At 47.6% G+C, this 18221-nt stretch overlaps 1 protein-coding gene across 1 annotated transcript; it reads left to right on the top strand.

The window, feature by feature from the left end:
- The first annotated feature begins 5774 nt into the window (after positions 1-5774).
- Positions 5775-17998, top strand: LOC147965897 (uncharacterized). Its single transcript, XM_087530651.1, has 6 exons — positions 5775-5821; positions 16962-17135; positions 17228-17336; positions 17420-17488; positions 17603-17707; positions 17817-17998. The coding sequence occupies exons 1-6, from the start codon at positions 5775-5777 to the stop codon at positions 17946-17948; spliced, it is 636 nt and encodes a 211-aa protein (XP_087386777.1). The 3' UTR covers positions 17949-17998.
- Positions 17999-18221: the final 223 nt, after the last annotated feature.

The following is an 18221-nucleotide window of genomic DNA, read 5'->3' on the forward strand; positions in this document are numbered from 1 at the left end:
CCATTCCAACATGACCAGCTGTCGCAGCTCCTCCCCTTGCCCCTCCAGTCCCAAACCCGGGGGCTGGGAGAGTTGCACCATCCCGCATAGCGAGTTAGCGTCGCTTCAGGCCAAGGGATTTCTCCCTCAGGCATACATGGTCCCGGTCCGAGCCGGTCTTGCCACCTATAATGGCGGAAAACAAGCGGAGAGCACCCCCAATCCTTCTAAAGGAGAGCGGGTGTGCCTCGTCCCCTATCTAATAAGGGGACTGGGATTTCCAATTCATCCATTTCTCTGCGGGCTTCTAGAGTTCTACGGCCTCCAGCTGCACAATCTCACGCCCGCCTCCGTATTGCATATTGCGGGTTTCGTCGCCCTTTGCGAGCTATTTTTAGGCGTTGAGACTCATTTCGCACTGTGGAAGAGGTTATTCTGCCTGGTGCCCCGTTCTAAAGAGGGGTCTATATACCAAGTGGGCGGAGCCAAAGTATGGCGCATCGCCGAGACCGGATACCTATCCGGAACCCCAAAGAAGGCGTCCGAGGACTGGCCTTCGGAATGGTTTTACATAGATGACGTCCCGCTACCGGACCCTATCCGGGTCGGTCTCCCTGAGTTCAACAGTGCTCCATTGAAGAAACGCTTGAGCCGGCATCCGCGGAGCTCTCAGAGAGAAAGCGACAGAGACGTCCTTTACCTGATGGGCCGGATAAGACTGTTGGCTCATTCCGGACTAACCATGATTGGAGTCATGGCCGCATGCATTATGCGGGGGGTGCAGCCACTTCAATATAGAGGCCACCCCATGTGGGATTTCAACGGGGAGGATGACGCCACCCGTTACGGTCGCAAGGGGCCGGCCTCAGCTGCTGCTCTAGTAAAGATCTTATCCTCTTTGTACAAGGGAGAAAAGGAGGAATTCCTCCGCGTCAACCCGCAGGCCGGATTTACTATGTACGATCCTCCAAGTTGGGTAAGTGAGCAACTGCACTTGCCCGTTTGTTTTATACTCCCACGGTTAGATATGTAGTCTAACGACTTCAATGCAGGAACTGCGACAGGTGGTAAAGGATATAAACAGCCGCCCTCCACAGCCCGAGGACCCAGAACGGTCCCTCGATCCGGACTCCGAAGAGGATCCGGACATATCAGTGGAGCTTATCGACGGGGTGTTCCATCAGCTAAGCAAGGACAATACCTTGGTAGCCATCACGGCTGATTACCCAGGGTTAATCCCGGCCTCCCAGGTGACAGAAACCGGAGTCTCATTCCCTTGAGAGAGATTCCACTCTCACGTATTCTGGTGTTTCTGACGACAACTGTGTTTTGCATGGGAGATTTTCGAGGCAGGAGGCCGAACCTGCGGCGGCTAGCCAACGAGGGGCCGCAGGGCCCCGTGGGGCAAAAAGGAATGTAGTCCGGACTGAGATGCCGGCGCAAAGGTATAGCGCACCCTCTGTTTCCCTGGTGTTATTCTGTCAGGGCATATTAACGTTCGTGCTATCTTCAGAACGAAGAGACCTCGCCGGACTACATCCGGAGAGGTTGCCAATCGCGCCTCCACCAGCCAGGCTCCAGCGTCTGGCCAGGAAGCGGAGGCGAGCACAAGGCGCGCACCGGACGCTCCTCCGACAGAGGATGCGGACATGCTGTCTGCCACAAATTCTGAAGTGGAGAGTGCCATGAACCCCAGGCGTCGCCGGACAGTTCTACGCGACGCTTGTTTCTCCCAAGAGGCTTTAGATGCCTTTAATTCGGGAGATGCGTACCTCCGTGCCGCTCAAAATGGTTTAGCCAGAGCCACGGAGCAGTATGTAAAAGACATACGGGTAAGAAAATTTTGGTCAAATATATATATACCAGTAGCCCCCGAGACTTGAAACAGTTAGAACAACTGATTTAAGGATCATTTAATATGCGGGTTCTTACAGAGAAGAATACTGTACTGTCCCAGGAGCTGAAAAAGTGCAAGGCCCAACTAGAGGCCGCACTAGCCGCAGCAGGGGAGCCCAAAGAGACCCCCTCAGGTAAGATACACTTCGAAAGATTAGTATTGTGCGGTGTGGGTGCAAATCTGACAAATCATGTTGCAGATGGCGCCGGACTCGATCCGGAAAAGCAACAACTCTTACGCCGGCTAAAGGCCAGTGAGAGTACGTTGACAAAGGTGAGGCGAGAGAAGAATGATCTTCAGGATGCCAACACCAGGCTGGACGTCGAACTTAAAGATGTTCGTGGCCAGCTGTCGGACTCCACGAAGGAGAATCAGCGGCTTCGACGCGGCATATTTAGTAAGTGCTTGAACGAACTTTGAAAGAAGAGTTCGGCGAGGAAGTCGACTAACAGAGGAATGTCTGTAGGTATGCTCACAGGTCGTCCTGCAGAGGAGATGCCCGGTTCTACGGGTGACCTTCTTCCTGAACTCATGCAACTGCACGAGCGAATTCGGCAGGCGATGCGAGGCGTTGCCCAAGCCTTATGGCCTGCCCACTCCATGCCCGAGGGCCTTGGAGATCTTGTGGAGAAGCTGAAGGGAGCTCGGCGGCGCTTCCGGTTGTGGAAGATATCGGCCTGTCGACAAGGCGCTAGGGAGGCCTGGGCCATGGTGAAGACCCGTTTTACAAAGTCTGACCCAAACCACATGGCCGAGGTCGGACCAGTGGGGCCTGATGGGAAGGAGATCCCTGTAAGCTTAGTATACGGCCAAGTAGAGTTAGCCGCGAAGTATTCCCAGCAGGACTGTAAATTAGACAACATGTTAGATGGTATAGAAGAGGAATACAATCAGTCAGAATGACTATGTAATTTTGAATTGACATGTGCAATGCCTTCTAGCCGGATTGTAGATTGTTTGTCGTTGCCGACCTTTCCGCTTCAACCTCGGGACCTGACGGTCCGGAGTGTGTCCGAATACCATAGCGATTATATAAGAACCGTGGTATGCGTGGAGACCAGGCGTAGGGGTCATTAGTGCTTTATCAGACAAGTGCCCAACTAGTTATGTTATATTACATGGTTAGTAAGAAACATCTTCCAGAGAGAATAGTTCCGTTAAGGGTTCCTTTCGCTGGGAGGCATGCCCTAAAGTGCATGTCCGGACTGCGTAAAAAGACGCAGAAAAAAGCATCTGGGGGCGCATAAAATGAGTAAAAAGATCATCTTTTATCTCACCGACCGAATATTCCCTTAAGAACGCTAGCTTTCGGCTTCACCCAGTCTGAGGTACACATCCGGCTGACCCGGCAGTAACAATCGCAAAGGTGCTCCCTTTACCGCCTAGCCGAACAATCGGGAACGTAGGGGTAAGCACAGGAGCCAGGCAACCCAGCTTGGCCAAAACTTAAGTCATATCGATGCATATAATGGTGAAGAAAAAGGTACATGCGGAAGTTTGACGCATGTGTTGGGCATGAAGCCCGTATAAATAAGCTTCTGTTAAAGAAGCCCCCAGGTTTAATGAGCGCGAGTGGCGCGTCACTAGATGAGCCTTTAAGGGCTATAAAAGAAAAGAGGGGAAGGAGAGAAATGTAAGACAGAAAAATGCAAAAAAAATGGACAGAGGAAGGAGACGAACACAGAGTCCGGCGCTAGGCATAGAATCTTCGGAGGCGGGTGGCGTTCCATGGGTTCGGCTCGAGTCGGTTATCCGACGCATCTCGCAGGCGGTACGCCCCGCCAGTCAGGACTTGGTCGATTATGAATGGACCTTCCCACTTGGGCTTGAGTTTGTCCTTTTTCTTATCCGGCAGGCGTAGAACTAGTTCGCCAACATTGTAATTTTTGGCCCATACTTCTCTGCTTTGATATCTTCGGGCCTGCTGTTGATAAAATGCGGAACGGGCTTTTGCCACGTCACGCTCCTCCTCCAGGGCGTCCAAGTTGTCCTGCCGATCGAGCTCGGCTTCTCTTTCTTCGTACATGCGCACTCTAGGTGAGTCATGAATTATGTCGTAGGGCAGAACTGCCTCTGCGCCGTACACCATAAAAAATGGTGTGTATCCGGTGGTGCGATTTGGCGTGGTCTGCAGCCCCCATAGCACGGAATCGAGCTCCTCTGCCAAGTGCGTGTTAGATTCCTTGAGGGACCGCACCAGTCTGGGTTTAATGCCGCTCATGATAAGACCATTTGCACGTTCGACCTGGCCGTTGGTTTGTGGGTGATAGACGGAAGCATAATCAAGCTTGATGCCCATGTTTTTGCACCAGAGTTTTACCTCATCGGCGGTAAAGTTTGTACCGTTATCGGTTATGATGCTGTGGGGGACGCCATAACGGTGTACAACCCCGGATATGAAGTCTATCACAGGTCTGGATTCGGCCGTTTTAACAGGCTTGGCTTCTATCCATTTGGTGAATTTATCCACCATGACCAGTAAGTATTTTTTCCTATCGGTCCCACCTTTAAGGGGTCCGACCATGTCAAGCCCCCAGACCGCAAAAGGCCAGGTGATGGGTATAGTTTGGAGTGCGGTGGGTGGCATATGGCTTTGGTTGGCAAAAAGTTGGCAACCAGCGCATCGTTGGACTAGGTCCTGAGCATCTGCCCGGGCCGTCGGCCAATAAAACCTGTACGGAAAGCCTTTCTAACAAGGGACCGAGCAGCAGCGTGGTGACCACCGAGTCCGGCATGAATTTCAGCCAGAAGGTTCCGCCCTTCCTCTTCGGAGACGCACCTTTGAAGGACTCCGGTAGTGCTTTTCTTATAAAGCTCTCCCTCATGGACTCTATAGGCTTTAGATCGCCGCACTATGCAGCGGGCCTCGTTTTGGTCCTCCGGGAGTTCCTGCCTAGTAAGGTAGGCTAGGAATGGTTCTGTCCACGGGGCGATGACCGCCATTATTACATGGGCTGAAGGTGTAATTTCATTGGCAGAGCCTCCAATTGTGTCAGATTGTTCGGCGTCGAGGGGTGCGGCTGGGTCCGGGCTGTTATTTGCGGGTTCCCCCTCCCATGCTACGGATGGCTTGAACAATCTTTCCAAAAAGATGTTGGGGGGGACTGCATCGCGTTTTGCTCCGATGCGTGCCAGGACGTCCGCTGCTTGATTGTTTTCTCGGGATATATGGTGAAACTCCAGCTCTTCGAACCGAGCTGACATTTTTAGGACGGCGTTGCGGTAAGCTGCCATTTTGGAGTCCTTGGCGTCGAAGTCTCCATTTATTTGGGATATCGCGAGGTTTGAATCCCCGCGTACCTCTAGGCGCTGGATACCCATGGATACTGCTATCCGGAGACCATGTAGGAGGGCCTCATATTCGGCTGCATTGTTGGAATCCGTGTACATGATCTGGAGCACATATTGGACTGTGTCTCCTGTGGGGGACGTCAGGACGATGCCAGCCCCCAGTTCGGCCAACATTTTGGAGTCGTCTAAATGCATAATCCAGTTTGAATATGTGTCGTACTCTTTAGGGAGCTCGGCCTCCGTCCATTCTGCGACGAAGTCGGCCAAAACTTGCGATTTAATAGCTCGCCGTGGCTTATAGGTTATATCGAACGGGAGAAGCTCGATGGCCTATTTTGCAATCCGGCCCGTTGCATCGCGGTTGTTGATAATATCGTTGAGTGGTACTTCCGAGGCTACTGTTATGGAACACTCTTGAAAGTAGTGTCGTAGCTTCCGGGATTCCATGAATACCATGTATGCAATCTTTTGATAATGCGGGTACCGTGATTTGCATCGAGTGAGGACAGTGGACACGTAGTAGACCGGCCTTTGAAGGGGGAATTTGTGTCCGTCTGTTTCCCGCTCGACAACGAGCACTGCGCTGACAACTTGGTGTGTTGCTGCAATGTACAATAACATTGGTTCACCGGTGATTGGCATGGCCAGCACTGGGTTTGTTGCCAATATGGCTTTTATTTCATCAAGTCCGGCCGTGGCGTCATCCGTCCACTTGAAGTGTTCGGTGCGCCGAAGGAGGCGATAAAGGGGTAGTGCCTTTTCTCCCAAGCGGGAGATGAAGCGGCTTAAAGCCGCCACGCATCCGGTTAATTTTTGTATTTGTTTGAGGTCCTTTGGGATATCCAATTGTGACAAAGCTCGGATCTTGGCTGGATTTGCTTCAATTCCTCTACCGGATACAATGAAGCCCAAGAGCTTTCCGGCTGGGATGCCGAAGACGCATTTTTCCGGGTTGAGCTTGATGTCATATTTTCGGAGGTTATCGCACTAGTAGAAAACAGGGCTATGGTCCAGGCTGACTCAGCCCATTAGTCCCGGTTCAGTGTAGAACCGGAACCAATGTGGGCATTGGTCCCGGTTCGTGAGCCTAGGGGGGCGGCCGGGCCACGTGGGCCATTGGTCCCGGTTCGTCTGGACCTTTTGGTCCCGGTTGGTGGGATGAACCGGGACCAATGGGCCTCGCTCCTGGCCCACCACCATTGGTCCCGGTTGGTGGCTTGAACCGGGACCAAAGGCTCCCCTTTAGTCCCGGTTCATGCCACCAACCAGGACCAATGAGGTGCCTATATATACCCCCTCGCGCAAGAGCAGAGCATAGTGCTCTGTTTTTTCTGGCCGAGGGGGAGAGGGCTTTGTGGTGCTCTAGCTCACCTCCTATGCACATGAGGTGTTCGATGGAATGCCCGAGCCACACTACTTAAGCTTTCTCCTCTCGAAGCTCGACCTCCAAGCTCCATTTTCCTCGAGATTTGTACACTTCTATTAATTTAGACACTTAATTATATATAATGCACGCAGATGAACCGGCAATGGATGTACGGTGACAGACACACCCGTGAGTACATTAAGGGCGTGCATGAGTTTCTCGATGCGGCTGAGGCAAACAAGCAGAATGGTTTTATGTGTTGTCCATGCACTGAATGTGGGAATACGAGGTCTTACTCTAACCGGAAAATCCTTCACTCCCACCTGCTTTACAAGGGTTTCATGCCACACTATAATGTTTGGACGAGGCACGGAGAAATAGGGGTTATGATGGAAGACGGCGAAGAAGAAGAGTACGATGATAACTATGTGCCCCCTGAATACGGTGATGCTGCAACGGGGGGAGCTGGTGAAGATCAAGAGGAACCAGACGATGTGCCCAATGATGCTGCCACGGGTGAAGCTGCTGAAGATCAAGAGGAACCAGACGATGTGCCCGATGATGATGATCTCCGCCGGGTCATTGTCGATGCAAGGACGCAATGCATTAGTCAAAAGGAGAAGCTGAAGTTCGATCGCATGTTAGAGGATCACAAAAAAGGGTTATACCCCAATTGCGAAGATGGCAACACAAAGCTCGGTACCGTACTGGAATTGCTGCAGTGGAAGGCAGAGAATGCTGTGGCTGACAAAGGATTTGAGAAGCTAGTGAAAATATTGAAGAAGAAGCTTCCAAAGGATAACGAATTGCCCGACAGTACATACGCAGCAAAGAAGGTCGTATGCCCTCTAGGATTGGAGGTGGAGAAGATACATGCATGCCCTAATGACTGCATCCTCTACCGCGGTGCATACAAGGATCTGAACGCATGCCCGGTATGCGGTGCGTTGCGGTATAAGATCAGACGAGATGACCCTGGTGATGTTGACGGCGAGCCCCTCAGGAAGAGGGTTCCTGCGAAGGTGATGTGGTATGCTCCTATAATACCACGGTTGAAACGTCTGTTTAGAAACGAAGAGCATGCCAAGTTGATGCGATGGCACAGTGAGAACCGAAAGAAAGATGGGAAGTTGAGAGCACCCGCTGACGGGTCGCAGTGGAGAAAAATCGAGAGAAAGTACTGGGATGAGTTTGCAAAGGACCCAAGGAATGTATGGTTTGCTTTAAGCGCGGATGGCATTAATCCTTTCGGGGAGCAGAGCAGCAATCACAGCACCTGGCCCGTGACTCTATGTATGTATAACCTTCCTCCTTGGATGTGCATGAAGCGGAGGTTCATTATGATGCCAGTTCTCATCCAAGGCCCTAAGCAACCCGGCAACGAAATTGATGTGTACCTAAGGCCATTAGTTGAAGAACTTTTACAGCTGTGGAATGGAAACGGTGTACGTACGTGGGATGAGCACAGACAGGAGGAATTTAACCTTAAGGCGTTGCTGTTCGTGACCATCAACGATTGGCCCGCTCTCAGTAACCTTTCAGGACAGACAAACAAAGGATACCACGCATGCACGCACTGTTTAGATGACACTAAAAGTATATACCTCGACAAATGCAGGAAGAATGTGTACCTGGGCCATCGTCGATTTCTTCCAACCAACCATCAATGTCGAAAGAAAGGCAAGCATTTCAAAGGCGAGGCAGATCACCAGAAGAAGCCCGCCATGCGCACCGGTGATCACGTGCTTGCTATGGTCAATGATTTACACTACGTAATCTTTGGAAAGGGTCCCGGTGGACTAGCTGTTCCGAATGACGCTGAGGGACACGCACCCATGTGGAAGAAGAAATCTATATTTTGGGACCTACCCTACTGGAAAGACCTAGAGGTCCGCTCCTCAATCGACGTGATGCACGTGACGAAGAACCTTTGCGTGAACCTGCTAGGCTTCTTGGGCGTGTATGGGAAGACAAAAGATACACCTGAGGCACGAGAGGACCTGCAACATTTGCACGAAAAAGACGGCATGCCTCCGAAGCAGTATAAAGGTCCTGCCAGCTACGCTCTTATGAAAGAAGAGAAAGAAATCTTCTTTGAATGCCTGCTCAGTATGAAGGTCACAACTGGCTTCTCGTCGAATATAAAGGGAATAATAAATATGCCAGAGAAAAAGTTTCAGAACCTAAAGTCTCATGACTGCCACGTGATTATGACGCAACTGCTTCCGGTTGCATTGAGGGGGCTTCTACCGGAAAACGTCCGATTAGCCATTGTGAAGCTATGTGCATTCCTCAATGCAATCTCTCAGAAGGTGATCGATCCAGAAATCGTACCAAGGCTAAGGTGTGATGTGGCGCAATGTCTTGTCAGTTTCGAGCTGGTGTTCCCACCATCCTTCTTCAATATCATGACGCACGTCCTAGTTCATCTAGTCGACGAGATTGTCATCCTGGGGCCCGTATTTCTACAGAATATGTTCCCCTTTGAGAGGTTCATGGGAGTCCTAAAGAAATATGTCCGTAACCGCGCTAGGCCAGAAGGAAGCATCTCCATGGGCCATCAAACAGAGGATGTTATCGGGTTTTGTGTTGACTTCATTCCTGGCCTTAACAATATAGGTCTCCCTAAATCGCGGTATGAGGGGAGACTGACTGGAAAAGGCACTCTTGGAAGAGACTCAATAATATGCAGGGACGGATATTCTTGGTCTCAAGCACACTACACAGTTCTACAGAACTCTACCTTGGTGACCCCGTATGTCGATGAACACAAGAACAGTCTGCGCTCCAAACACCCGGAGCAGTGCGACGACTGGATTACATGTGAACACATCAGGACTTTCAGCAGTTGGTTGGAAACACGTCTCAAAGGTGACAACACTGTTTGTGATGAGTTATACTTGTTGTCCAGGGGACCATCTTTGACTGTATTGACTTACAAAGGATACGAGATAAATGGGAATACATTTTACACGATCGCCCAAGATCAAAAGAGCACCAACCAAAACAGCGGTGTCCTCTTTGATGCAGCAACCGAGAGCGGAAAGGACACATATTATGGTTACATAGTGGACATATGGGAACTTGACTACGGACCTGATTTTAAGGTCCCTTTGTTTAAGTGCAAATGGGTCAATCTGTTAGGTGGCGAGGTACAGGTAGACCCACAGTACGGAATGACAACAGTGGATCTGAAAAATCTTGGGTACACTGACGAACCGTTCGTCCTAGCCAATGATGTGGCACAGGTTATCTATGTGAAGGACATGTCTACTAAACCGAGAAAAAGAAAAGATAAGGAAGCGAATACATCATACGATGAGCCAAAGCGCCACATAGTTCTTTCAGGAAAAAGGGACATCCTGGGAGTGGACGGCAAGACAGACATGTCTGAAGATTATGAAAAGTTTCATGAAATTCCTCCCTTCAATGTCAAGGCTGACCCAAGCATCCTGATAAACAATGAAGATTATCCATGGTTACGGCGCAATAAGCAAATGACACAAGCGAAGAAAAAGTGAAGACTTTCTCCCGCAACTATTATGATGATACCATGCCAAATTTGTAACAGACGAACATGCTACCATTGTCCGTTTTGTACATGCACATGCTATGTGGGTGAAATTATGATACCATCCCAACTTTCAACTTTTTCAGAGTTCATTTGAAATGCTTTCATGTCTTATGGTTCAAGGTTTTATGTGTTGAGGCAAATGGATCAATATGTCAGGAGGCGGGGTACAGGTAGACCCATAGTACGGTATGACAACAGTGGATCTAAACAATCTTGGGTACACAGACGAACCATTCGTCCTAGCCAATGATGTGGCGCAGTTATTGTCCGAAACTTTGATACTTCGAAAGTGATTGTCCATTTTGTACACGAAGTGCATCAAGTTTTTGTCATAACCCTCTCTACTTTTTGGAACATGCTATGTGGGTGAAATGATGATACCATGCCAACTTTCAACCTTTTCAGAGTTCATTTTTAAATGCTTTCCAATTTCAGAGTCATTTAGCTCAAAGAATGAATTAATAGCAAACAGAATGAACTACAAAACTTTTATGGAAATAAAAACAATCAATTAAAATATTATGTTATGATCAACTAAAATAAAACTATAATATTCTTCAATAGCAAAAAGAATATAATTTTTGTGACCCAAAATCAAACTATAAGTATTTAATTGTAAGTGTAAATAAAAAATAAATAGCAAAGAAGAAAAAAAATTCTATTTTTATAGTAAAGTTATTCATAAACTAGTGATTCACACAAATTTTTAAAAATTCAAATTTAAACTATTCAAAATTTAAAACTAATGGCACTAACAGAAAGTTTATAATTTTTGTGACCTAAAATCAAAAAGAAATCACTAAAAAACTATAAGTATTTAGTTGTAAGTATAAATAAAAAATAAATAGAAAAAAATTCTATTTTTCTAGTAAAGTTATTCATAAACTAGTGATTCACACAAATTTTTAAAAATTCAAATTTAAACTATTCAAAATTTAAAACTAATGGCACTAACAGAAAGTTTATAATTTTTGTGACCTAAAAGGAAAAAGAAATCACTAAAAAACTGTAAGTATTTAGTTGTAAGTAGAAATAAAAAAATAAAAAACCAAAAAAATGTAAAAAAGAAAAAAGAAAAAACCAAAAAAATGCCTCCTACTGGGCCTCCACGGCCTGAATACGACTAGAAACCCTACATGGGCCAGGATTCAGGCCCGCAGAAGGCCCAATAGGCCCACAGGCAGTAGCAAGTTTAGGCCCAAAAGCCTGCATTAGAGAGGAGCTCGAATGGGGAGGCACACCCGCGCTTATAAACTAGTGCCGGCGCCCTTCAGCTAGCGATGTGGAACTAAACTTTTGGGCGCGGGGCAGCAAAGGCCATTGGTCCCGGTTGGTGGCACCAACCGGGACTAAAGGTGGGCATTGGTCCCGGTAGGACCGGGACCAATGCCCACCTTTAGTCCCGGTTGGTGCCACCAACCGGGACCAAAGGCCGCCGCTTCCCGCCCTTTGGGCTGCTGAAAATTGGCCTTTGGTCCCGATTCGTGGCACCAACCGGGACCAAAGGGGGGCATTGGTCACGGTTCGTGCCACGAACCGGGACCATTGCTCTGGCTATATAAGCCAACACTTGCGAAATTTTGGCCAACCGCTCCCATTCGTCCCGACGCCCCCAGGCCGTTCGTCGTCGTCGTCGCCGCCCCCCGCTCCCCGTCGCCCCGTGCCGCCGCAGGCCTTGTTCCCGTCACTGCTTGCGCCGTCGCCGGCCTCCTCCTCGTCGCTGCGTGCGCCATCTCCGGCCCCGGCCCGCGCGCCCCGGCCCGCGCGCCCCCGTCATCGCCGTCGCCCTGCCCCGCCCCATTCCTCGCCGCCGAACGCGCGCCCCCTGCCCCGTCGCCGTCCTCGCCGCCGAACCCGCACCCCTGCCCCTCCCTTGGTCCGGCCGGCGCCGCCCCTCCCATGTTTTTTCATATGCTTGTTTTTTTCAGATTATATATATATATGTATATATGTTTGTATGTTCTCTGTGTATATATGTATATATGTTTTGCTTTTTGCTTTTTCATATATTATATGCTTGTTTTTGCTTCAGATTATATATATATATATATATGTATATATGTTTGTATGTTCTCTGTGTATATATTATATGCTTGTATTTTGCTTTTTTATAAAAATGTATATATGTTTTTATGTTCTCTGTGTATATATGTTCATATATGCAAAAGTTAGGTTTAAATATTTAGAAAAGGATTATCTATATATGTTCTCTGATTTAGTACATTTTAGGTTAGTTTCATTTTTAGAAAAGTTTTATATATTTAGGAGAGGAAAAAGGAAAATAAGAAGAGGAAAAAGGAGAAGAAGAGGAGAGGAAGAAAAGGAAGAGGAGAAGAAGAAAAAAATAGAAATTTTTTTCTATTTTTTCTTCTTCTCCTCTTTTTTTCTTCTTTTTTTTCTTCGATCTTCTCCCCCTCCCGATAGGAAAGTTTTATATAGAAAGTTACAATTTTAGAAAAGTTTTATATATGAAAAAGTTACAATTTTAGAAAAAGAAGGATAGGAAAGAAGAAAATAAGAAGAGGAAAGAAAGAAGAAGAGGAGAGGAAAAGAAGAGGAGAAATAAATAAGAAGAAGAAAAAAGAAGAAAAAGAAGAGGAGAAGAATAAAGGAATAGTGGAGAAGAAGAGAAATTCTCTTTTCTCCTCTATTCCTTTCTTCATTCTATTTTCTCTTTTCTCCTCTATTCCTTTCTTCTTCTCCTCTTTTTTTTCTTCTTTTTTTTCTTCGACACGTGGGGGGGGTCGAGAACGCCGGACATTCATGAGAGAGGCGAGGAAGAAGGGGAAGAAGAGGGAGAAGAAGAGGAGAGGAAGAAGAGGAAGTCTTCTCCTCTATTCTTTCTTCTCTTTTTTTTTCTTCTTCTTCTTCCTCTTTATTTTATCGGGAACGAGGGTCGTCGAGAGGTCGAGGAGTGGTAGAGGAGAAACCCTAAATAGAAAGTATCGTCGGTGTGAGATACATGTACCGTCGGTGTCGGACACTACACCCACATCCCACAAGTGGCCCCACGTCACTTGTGGGACGTGGATGTAGTGTCCGACACTGAAGGCCACATGTATCTCACACCCACGATACTTGCTAGCTATTTAGGGTTTCCTCTACCGAAAAGAAGAGGAGAAATAAATAAGAAGAAGAAAAAAGAAGAAAAAGAAGAGGAGAAGAAGAAAGGAATAGTGGAGAAGAAGAGAAAATAGAATATATTCTATTTTCTCTTTTCTCCACTATTCCTTTCTTCTTCTCCTCTTTTTTTCTTCTTTTCTTCTTCTTCTTCTTCTTCTTCTTATTCTTATTAGCCGGAAGTAGAGAGAGGTTTCCTAGTGTCAAAGTATTGAAGAAATCCATTCCTTCATCATTAGCCGGAAGTAACCAGGGCATGTTGGTATGAAGTTCTGCAAAGTTATTCTGGAATGGAGTCTCGGATAGAATAATCCGCCTTTTGGTACGAATTCAGCAAAGGCCTTCCAAATAGCGATATCCGGAAGGCTCTTGCTGAACTTTGTACCAAAAAGCGAATTATCCTATCTGGGACTCCGTTCCAGAACAACTTTGAAGAGCTTCGTACCATCATGCACATGTTACTTTCGCCTAATGATGAAGACATGGTTTTGTTGAATCCCTTGACACTAGGCAACCTCCCGACCCCTCGGCGATCCTATCGAACATGAGAGGAAGAAGAGGATAAAAAAAGAAGAGGAAGAAGAAAAAAAAGAGGAGAAGAAAGAATAGAGGAGATATTCTCCTCTATTCTTTCTTCTCCTCTTATTTTTCTTCTTCTTCCTCTTTTTTTTATCGGGAACGAGGGTCGTCGAGGGACATAGATGTAGTGTCGTCGTTGTCGATATATACCCCCTCCCGATAGCTTACTATGATTAGGTAGCTAGTTCTACGTTTGGCACTAATATATCCTAATATATCCATCTGTCATGTTTGAATAATAATTGCCATGTTGTAAATATTTGTAGAAACTATGGACACCGCCCTAGACGAAGCAACAAAAGAAGCGTTGTTGAGGGACATAATCGCAGAAGGAAGTGATGCCATCTCATTGTTTCTCAACAAAACCGATGGTCTGAAAGGAGAGGGTGAACAAGCTGGCTACGGTGACCTAATGCCGGTGCAAGAAGAAGAACATGAGGACGGCTCCGGTGACCCAATGCCGGTGCAAGAAGGAGACCGTGATGACGGCTCTGGTGACCGAACCGAGTCCGGCCAGGTATATATATTAGTTAAGCCTATGCTGACTAGCTGACTGATGCATTCATTGTTTTGGTATGTACACATATTAATTAAGTCTTTGTTCTTTTTTCTAGCCCTCCGAATCGAGCACAACTTCGGTAAAGAGACGAGGCCCGAAGAAAAAGTTGAGCTCGGATGAAAAGTTTGAGATCATAGCAATCGCGCCCGACGGCCAACCTATTGAACCCCTCCGGACAAAGAGCACATTTGTTGCTCAGTGCGGGGTTCTGGTTAGGGACAAGATCCCGATAAGCATCCAGCAATGGTTTAAGCCGGCTACAGAAGACCCTGAGGTGTCTTATGTCAATGATATGCAGAAAAATGATCTTTGGACTGAGCTGAAGTCAAATTTCACCCTACCGCCTGAGGATAATCCAGAGAACCCAGTTAAAGAGAAATTAATCAAGTCTTTTGCTCTGAAGAGGATGGTAGAACTATTCAGGAGGTGGAAGAAAGAGCTGAATAAGTTTGTCGAAAATAATGAGACACCAGAATTCAAGGGCAGATATGAGAAGATCAGAGATCACTGGCCCGCATTTGTGGCCCACAAGACATCAGAAAAGAGTAAGAAGATGTCGGCGACAAACAAGCAAAATGCTGCGAAGAAGAAGCTTCACCATCGCACGGGGTCAGGTGGCTACCTCGTAGCCCGGCCTAAGTGGTCCAAGACTGAGAATGATCTGGTTCATAAAGGGATCGAACCAGAGACAATTAACTGGCCAGACTGTTGCCGGACTTGGTTCTTCGGGGCTGGCGGAACACTGGACCCTGTAACAGGGAAGTGCATTTGGATGAACGATCAAATGGACATACCAGTCAGTAAGCTTAAGCAGTATATCGAAGCAGCGCAGGAAGGGGCATTCTTTCCAGACAAAGAGAACGACGAGCTCACGATGGCCCTCGGGAATCCTGAGCACCCTGGACGGACACGAGGCACGCCAGGCTCCATTCCGTGGAAGGTTGGGTTTCCGGACGCAGGCGGTTACAAATCCCATGAGAGGAGGAAAAAAGTGCAGCAGACCCAAATACAGGCGCTGCAAGCAAGGGTAGACGCGATAGAGGAACGAGAAGCAAATCGCAGCAAACGTACTGCCGAAGCCTCCCCCGAAGCTACCCCACCATCTCAGCGCAGAAGCAGCGTGGCTTCCACCGAGCTGCTTCAGCTGGAGCATGACTTGACGGCTCCTGCCAGCTATCCCGTGGATGCTATAACGGAGTCTCAAAACTGCCACCTTATGACGCAATGGATGAATTTGAAGGTCAAGGCGGCTGTTGGCTCTGTTTATCCTACTGAACCCGGCGCAACTTTTCACTGCCGGCCGATTCCAGAAGGATATGCTAGGGTGATAGTGGATGAGATAACAGAGGGATTTGAGGACCTCCAGCTTGACCACCCTACCGGTGAAGGGGAGACTCGGCTGGGGTCTGCTCTGAAGACTCCATGCCTATGGCGGAAGGAGCTCATCAACCTTCCGAACTGGACGCCACCGCCTCCTCCTCCTCCTCCGGCGAGTCAGGGCACTCTGCCTCCATCGCCTCCTCCTCCGGCGAGTGACGATCAGGGCCCTCGGCCGGCTCCTTCTCCGGCGCGTGGCGGCACTCCGCCTCCTTCTCCGCCTGCGCCGACGCGCCCGAGCAGCCAGCCTCCTCCTTCTCCGCCTCGTCAGCAAGGGCGGAAGAGACCTGCCGCCGCTCCAGCTGCTCCGGCGCGTCGTAGTCCTTCTCCTCCGCTGCTTAAGCAAGTAAAGAAGACAACCGCTCCGTCTGCTCGGTCGGCGTCTAGCAGTACAACCAGAGGCGGGAGGACATACAGATTCGGTCCTTCTCTGAAGACTCCAGAGAAGTTACCATATGAGAGGACCCTGGAGGAGAACGCCGAGATCGCGCGAGAAGAAGTGAGGAACTTCTTTGAAGGGGTGAAAGCAAAGAAACATCCACCTCCGGAGGAGAAGGTAGATCGGGTGAAAGTGAAGCGCACTCTGGCTGCCCTGACAAAACCACCGAAGTCTGATCCGCCGAAAGGAAACTATGACCGCATTATTGGAAAGGAATTTGCCGAAGCGGAGCGGTCGGGAAGTACTGTCAGTGATCAAAGGCTGAAAGAACGACGAGCTGGGAAACAAATTGCCCAGCTCGGCGAACAAGCGAAGCAATCGTGCCCCCCGCTCAAGGTGCCTAGCCACAACGTCGATAATGATCCGAGGATGGTGCCCGGTTATAGCAATCTTGCAGATTACCTGCCCGACGAAGTACATTATGAACCCATGGAGGTGCAGATACAAAGATACGAGTACGGGAAGCCTCTCGTCAAAGATGAAAGATCTCTATCAACGATGATGCGAAGATTGCACGATTGGTACTTGAAAATCTGCAGAGACTCTGGGGGGAGGAGTACTTTGTATGCGAGAGTTAAACCGGAGCATGACCTCGTTGGAATTGATCTGTTGCCTGTTCCATTTGAGGAGTTCTATCAGTTTTTCAATCAATTGGCCCTCGATAAAACAACGGTCGCCTGCTACTGTCTGTAAGTAGTACTACTTCTGTCATTAAGTTTCTCTATATAGCTTAGCTCTTTCATTGCATGTATTTATAATCATCCTCACTATATTATGCAGATTGAAGATCGCCGAATTGAAGAAAAGACAAGTCAGTGATATTGGGTTCATTAACACATATCTCATAGATGCAACTGAGGTTAAACTTCATGCCGCAGCTACCGAGGCCAACTTGCTACGATCGTTCATAATAAATCAAAACAAAGATATAATACTCTTTCCTTACAACTTCAGGTGAGTGTTACTGTCTTGTGCGTATTCGGTTTCCCTTATATATTAGTCAAGGTTATAGTAATGTAATTGATGAGTTATGCATGTGTGTGCAGTTACCACTATATTCTCCTAGAGATTAAGCTTGAGCAGGGAGTAGTAACCGTCTTGGACTCTAAACGAAAAGATCCCAAGGAGTATGCGGACATGACTGAAATCCTCAAGAAGTAAGTTAAATCGATCATTATCCACCATATCAGCAACTTTGTTCATTTCCTGATATCAAGTAATTGTTTTCTTTGTCCAGCAAGGTTTGGAGAAAATTCACCAAAACAGTTCCGGGACTGCCGAAGGAGCTGGAATTTAGACACCCGAAAGTAAGTACTATAGTAGCATGTTCCGCGCATCTCCTAGTGATTCAAGCGCTAGTTTCATCAATACCATTTAGCATTCTTGCTTATCAGTTTGATTGACCTCTATTTCTTGTAAAGTGGTTGTGGCAGGAACAAGGGAATGATTTCTGTGGATACTACATCTGCGAGTCCATCCGCCACACGACCTATGAGCGGGGCGGGTACTCTAACGAACAATATGAAGTACGTAAATAACAACATTCACAATTTTATTTTATTACCATCATTTGTGTTGAGTTTCATTCATTTATATATATATATATATATGTATTGACCCCCTTCTTCAAATTAGATGTTTCGGAAGCGGGATGAACTCCTAGCACCAGCTCGCATGCGAGCAATTCAAGAGGAATTGGCGGCATTCTTTCTTGACCATGTGATCCCTGAAGACGGAGAATTCTATGTGGACCCTGAGTCTGTATGATTATATTTGTAAGAGATAATTATTGTATATATGTAGCCGGTAGTGTCAGATAGATATACGAGAACTTGTTGTTCGACCAATCTCTTGGAGAAGGAGAGGTGGTCGATATCACTTCTCTCTGTATATATGCATATATGTTCATGACGATCTTCTGTTTCCTTCGTTTGCTTACTAGCTAGCTAGCGTGTCTAGTCCTCTCTATATACGTATGTATAGTACGTAGCGTCGACCAAGCACGGACATAAGAGAGGACACTTCTCTCTATTAATTATA

This window comes from Triticum urartu, chromosome 6A, assembly GCF_056163025.1.
Source record: "Triticum urartu cultivar PI428250 chromosome 6A, HENAU_Tu73, whole genome shotgun sequence".
NCBI classification, from domain to species: domain Eukaryota; kingdom Viridiplantae; phylum Streptophyta; class Magnoliopsida; order Poales; family Poaceae; genus Triticum; species Triticum urartu.